Source organism: Mustelus asterias, chromosome 10, assembly GCF_964213995.1.
Source record: "Mustelus asterias chromosome 10, sMusAst1.hap1.1, whole genome shotgun sequence".
NCBI lineage: Eukaryota > Metazoa > Chordata > Chondrichthyes > Carcharhiniformes > Triakidae > Mustelus > Mustelus asterias.
This window is the reverse complement of record NC_135810.1, coordinates 115,667,575-115,673,574: the sequence shown is the minus strand read 5'-3', so window position 1 is coordinate 115,673,574 and position 6,000 is coordinate 115,667,575. Positions and strand designations below refer to the sequence as shown.

Below are 6,000 nucleotides of genomic sequence, written 5' to 3'. Positions count from 1 at the left end.
CGCCCCACCCTTCCCCTCGACGCCTCGCCCTCATTCGCCCTTTTTCCTCCATAGGGCCTCTTGACAAGTCACGCCCCTTCCCCAAGCCCCGCCTCTTTCTGGAAGCCCCGCCCTTCTCCCGCACCCGTCCCGGCACAAGCCCGCTTCACAAACGACGCCCCTTCCACTAAACCACGCCACCTTCTGATAAGCCACGCCCCTCTCAAGCCGCCGTCCCTCCCAGTCCCTTTGCCAAAGCCCCGCCTATTCCCCGTTGGTCCCGCCCATATCTCCAAAGCCCCGCCCCTTCCCCTAGCCCCTCCCCCAGCAGCCTGCCGGCGGTTAATGGCGAGTGGAAATGCTCTGACAACCTGTGGAGGGATTTAAAAGTTTTTTTTATTGAATTTCCGCGGGTCCGGTGCTCGGGTTTACACACCCACAGAGCCAGCAGCAGGTATTAACAGCGAGCCGCGGCCGCTCGGTCCATGTGCTCTCTGTATTGATGCGGCTGAGCTGAGGGGAAAATGGCAGCGCTGCGAGTCAAGGCGCCGGCCGAGACCGGCTTGCGGTTCCGGTGGCCGGGCCCAAGGAGGGAGAGGCGGGCGCCGGGGACTTACCGCCTCCCCCGGCAGCCCCGCGCCAGAGCCGGGAGTACCGGATGGAGGAGCTGGAGACTGTCGCCACCGTGGGTAAGTTCTGAGGCAGCGGCTGCGCCTTCACTCCCCCCACCCCCCCCCCAAACCAGACCATCCCCGCACCCATCCAGACACCCCCCCCCCCCGCACCCATCCATACGCCCCCCGCACCCATCCATACGCCCCCGCACCCATCCATACCCCCCCGCACCCATCCATACCCCCCCGCACCCATCCAGACCCCCCCGCACCCATCCAGAACCCCCCGCACCCATCCAGACCCCCCCGCACCCATCCAGAACCCCCCGCACCCATCCAGACCCCCCCGCACCCATCCAGACCCCCCCGCACCCATCCAGACCCCCCCGCACCCGTCCAGACCCCCCCGCACCCGTCCAGACCCCCCCGCACCCGTCCAGACCCCCCGCACCCGTCCAGACCCCCCCGCACCCGTCCAGACCCCCCCGCACCCGTCCAGACCCCCCCGCACCCGTCCAGACCCCCCCGCACCCGTCCAGACCCCCCCGCACCCGTCCAGACCCCCCCGCACCCGTCCAGACCCCCCCGCACCCGTCCAGACCCCCCCGCACCCGTCCAGACCCCCCCGCACCCGTCCGGACCCCCCCGCACCCGTCCGGACCCCCCCGCACCCGTCCGGACCCCCACGCACCCGTCCGGAGCCCCCAAGCACCCGTCCGGAGCCCCCAAGCACCCGTCCGGAGCCCCAAGCACCCGTCCGGAGCCCCCAAGCACCCGTCCGGAGCCCCAAGCACCCGTCCGGAGCCCCAAGCACCCGTCCGGAGCCCCCAAGCACCCGTCCGGAGCCCCCAAGCACCCGTCCGGAGCCCCCAAGCACCCGTCCGGAGCCCCCAAGCACCCGTCCGGAGCCCCCAAGCACCCGTCCGGAGCCCCCAAGCACCCGTCCGGAGCCCCAAGCACCCGTCCGGAGCCCCCAAGCACCCGTCCGGAGCCCCCAAGCACCCGTCCGGAGCCCCCAAGCACCCGTCCGGAGCCCCCAAGCACCCGTCCGGAGCCCCCAAGCACCCGTCCGGAGCCCCCAAGCACCCGTCCGGAGCCCCCAAGCACCCGTCCGGAGCCCCCAAGCACCCGTCCGGAGCCCCCAAGCACCCGTCCGGAGCCCCCAAGCACCCGTCCGGAGCCCCCAAGCACCCGTCCGGAGCCCCCAAGCACCCGTCCGGAGCCCCCAAGCACCCGTCCGGAGCCCCCAAGCACCCGTCCGGAGCCCCCAAGCACCCGTCCGGAGCCCCCAAGCACCCGTCCGGAGCCCCCAAGCACCCGTCCGGAGCCCCCAAGCACCCGTCCGGAGCCCCCAAGCACCCGTCCGGAGCCCCCAAGCACCCGTCCGGAGCCCCCAAGCACCCGTCCGGAGCCCCCAAGCACCCGTCCGGAGCCCCCAAGCACCCGTCCGGAGCCCCCAAGCACCCGTCCGGAGCCCCCAAGCACCCGTCCGGAGCCCCCAAGCACCCGTCCGGAGCCCCCAAGCACCCGTCCGGAGCCCCCAAGCACCCGTCCGGAGCCCCCAAGCACCCGTCCGGAGCCCCCAAGCACCCGTCCGGAGCCCCCAAGCACCCGTCCGGAGCCCCCAAGCACCCGTCCGGAGCCCCCAAGCACCCGTCCGGAGCCCCCAAGCACCCGTCCGGAGCCCCCAAGCACCCGTCCGGAGCCCCCAAGCACCCGTCCGGAGCCCCCAAGCACCCGTCCGGAGCCCCCAAGCACCCGTCCGGAGCCCCCAAGCACCCGTCCGGAGCCCCCAAGCACCCGTCCGGAGCCCCCAAGCACCCGTCCGGAGCCCCCAAGCACCCGTCCGGAGCCCCCAAGCACCCGTCCGGAGCCCCCAAGCACCCGTCCGGAGCCCCCAAGCACCCGTCCGGAGCCCCCAAGCACCCGTCCGGAGCCCCCAAGCACCCGTCCGGAGCCCCCAAGCACCCGTCCGGAGCCCCCAAGCACCCGTCCGGAGCCCCCAAGCACCCGTCCGGAGCCCCCAAGCACCCGTCCGGAGCCCCCAAGCACCCGTCCGGAGCCCCCAAGCACCCGTCCGGAGCCCCCAAGCACCCGTCCGGAGCCCCCAAGCACCCGTCCGGAGCCCCCAAGCACCCGTCCGGAGCCCCCAAGCACCCGTCCGGAGCCCCCAAGCACCCGTCCGGAGCCCCCAAGCACCCGTCCGGAGCCCCCAAGCACCCGTCCGGAGCCCCCAAGCACCCGTCCGGAGCCCCCAAGCACCCGTCCGGGGCCCCAAGCCCCCCGTCCGGAGCCCCCAAGCACCCGTCCGGAGCCCCCAAGCACCCGTCCGGAGCCCCCAAGCACCCGTCCGGAGCCCCAAGCACCCGTCCGGAGCCCCCAAGCACCCGTCCGGAGCCCCCAAGCACCCGTCCGGAGCCCCCAAGCACCCGTCCGGAGCCCCCAAGCACCCGTCCGGAGCCCCCAAGCACCCGTCCGGAGCCCCAAGCACCCGTCCGGAGCCCCCAAGCACCCGTCCGGAGCCCCCAAGCACCCGTCCGGAGCCCCCAAGCACCCGTCCGGAGCCCCCAAGCACCCGTCCGGAGCCCCCAAGCACCCGTCCGGAGGCCCCCAAGCACCCGTCCGGAGCCCCCAAGCACCCGTCCGGAGCGCCCAAGCACCCGTCCGGAGCGCCCAAGCACCCGTCCGGAGCGCCCAAGCACCCGTCCGGAGCGCCCAAGCACCCGTCCGGAGCGCCCAAGCACCCGTCCGGAGCGCCCAAGCACCCGTCCGGAGCGCCCAAGCACCCGTCCGGAGCGCCCAAGCACCCGTCCGGAGCGCCCAAGCACCCGTCCGGAGCGCCCAAGCACCCGTCCGGAGCGCCCAAGCACCCGTCCGGAGCGCCCAAGCACCCGTCCGGAGCGCCCAAGCACCCGTCCGGAGCGCCCAAGCACCCGTCCGGAGCGCCCAAGCACCCGTCCGGAGCGCCCAAGCACCCGTCCGGAGCGCCCAAGCACCCGTCCGGAGCGCCCAAGCACCCGTCCGGAGCGCCCAAGCACCCGTCCGGAGCGCCCAAGCACCCGTCCGGAGCGCCCAAGCACCCGTCCGGAGCGCCCAAGCACCCGTCCGGAGCGCCCAAGCACCCGTCCGGAGCGCCCAAGCACCCGTCCGGAGCGCCCAAGCACCCGTCCGGAGCGCCCAAGCACCCGTCCGGAGCGCCCAAGCACCCGTCCGGAGCGCCCAAGCACCCGTCCGGAGCGCCCAAGCACCCGTCCGGAGCGCCCAAGCACCCGTCCGGAGCGCCCAAGCACCCGTCCGGAGCGCCCAAGCACCCGTCCGGAGCGCCCAAGCACCCGTCCGGAGCGCCCAAGCACCCGTCCGGAGCGCCCAAGCACCCGTCCGGAGCGCCCAAGCACCCGTCCGGAGCGCCCAAGCACCCGTCCGGAGCGCCCAAGCACCCGTCCGGAGCGCCCAAGCACCCGTCCGGAGCGCCCAAGCACCCGTCCGGAGCGCCCAAGCACCCGTCCGGAGCGCCCAAGCACCCGTCCGGAGCGCCCAAGCACCCGTCCGGAGCGCCCAAGCACCCGTCCGGAGCGCCCAAGCACCCGTCCGGAGCGCCCAAGCACCCGTCCGGAGCGCCCAAGCACCCGTCCGGAGCGCCCAAGCACCCGTCCGGAGCGCCCAAGCACCCGTCCGGAGCGCCCAAGCACCCGTCCGGAGCGCCCAAGCACCCGTCCGGAGCGCCCAAGCACCCGTCCGGAGCGCCCAAGCACCCGTCCGGAGCGCCCAAGCACCCGTCCGGAGCGCCCAAGCACCCGTCCGGAGCGCCCAAGCACCCGTCCGGAGCGCCCAAGCACCCGTCCGGAGCCCCCAAGCACCCGTCCGGAGCCCCCAAGCACCCGTCCGGAGCCCCCAAGCACCCGTCCGGAGCCCCCAAGCACCCGTCCGGAGCCCCCAAGCACCCGTCCGGAGCCCCCAAGCACCCGTCCGGAGCCCCCAAGCACCCGTCCGGAGCCCCCAAGCACCCGTCCGGAGCCCCCAAGCACCCGTCCGGAGCCCCCAAGCACCCGTCCGGAGCCCCCAAGCACCCGTCCGGAGCCCCCAAGCACCCGTCCGGAGCCCCCAAGCACCCGTCCGGAGCCCCCAAGCACCCGTCCGGAGCCCCCAAGCACCCGTCCGGACCCCCCCCCGCACCCGTCCGGAGCCCCCAAGCACCCGTCCGGACCCCCCGCACCCGTCCGGACCCCCCGCACCCGTCCGGACCCCCCCCCCCCCCCCCGCACCCGTCCGGACCCCCCCCGCACCCGTCCGGACCCCCCCCCCCCCGCACCCTCCGAGATCCACATCCCCTCCCCCATAAACCCATTTGCCCCCCCCCTTAGACCCACTGCCCCCCCCTTAGACCCACCGCCCCCCCCCCTTAGACCCACCCCCCCCCTTAGACCCACCGCGCCCCCCCCCCCTTTGACCCACCACATTGCTGGACCACCCCCCCCCCCCCTAGACCCACCACATTACTGGACCCCCCCCCCTTTGACCCACCACACTGCTGGACACCCCCCTAGATCCACACTGCTGGTCCCCCCCCACCCCACCCCGCATAGATCCACACTGCTGAAGCCCCCCCTCCCCGAATAGACCCAAATTGCTGCCTCCCCCACCCCCATGACCCACACTGCTGGACCCTCCCCCTTCCCCTCCAATAGACCCACACTGCTGCCCCCACCCCTCCCATTGGGGGCCCACGGTGATGGATTGCTTCCTCCCCCAACCCCAAACACTTATTTCATGGTTCTGTCTTGTCTGTTGGCATGGAAAAAGTCTTTGCAAGATGCAATTTTTCTTTTGCACTCATTAAGTCGCATTGATGCATTTCCCCCACCTGGCTATTTTTTTGCTCTTATCTCGATTGCACATGTTGCCTATTTAATGACAAACTTTTGGAAACTTCCAGAATTATTATCCAAGGGCTCGTAATGTTTTGGGTTATCTGACTATATATCAATCTAATATATGTGTGTGTATGTATTCTATACATGTGTAAATTTCTGTATAAAATTACAGAATCTTACAGTGCAGAAGGAGGCCATTCGGCCCATCGCGTCTGCACTGCCCATAATCCCACCTAGGTCCTATCTCCATATTTACCCTAGCTAGTCCCTCTAACACTAAAGGGCAATTTACAATGGTCAATCACCTAACCTGCACATCTTTGGACTGCGGGAGGAAACCGGAGCACCCGAGGAAACTCAAGTAGACATGGGAAGAATGTGCAAACTCCACACGGACAGTGACCCAAGCTGGGAATTGAACCGGGTTCCTGGCGCAGTGAGGCAGCAGTGCTAACCAAATGTCATACAAGTAATGTATATAGTATGTCTATATGTATAATATATAGTATGCAACATGTTACATATATTGCATACAT

At 70.6% G+C, this 6,000-nt stretch overlaps 1 protein-coding gene across 1 annotated transcript in view; it reads left to right on the top strand.

Moving 5' to 3' along the window:
• Positions 1-361: 361 nt before the first annotated feature.
• Positions 362-6,000, top strand: part of prkx (protein kinase X-linked) — a 120,806-nt gene continuing 115,167 nt past the window's right edge. Inside the window, 2 exon segments of the mRNA XM_078222527.1 lie at positions 362-546; positions 549-668. Of these exon segments, the coding sequence (XP_078078653.1) occupies positions 504-546; positions 549-668 (163 nt within the window). The 5' untranslated portion in view covers positions 362-503.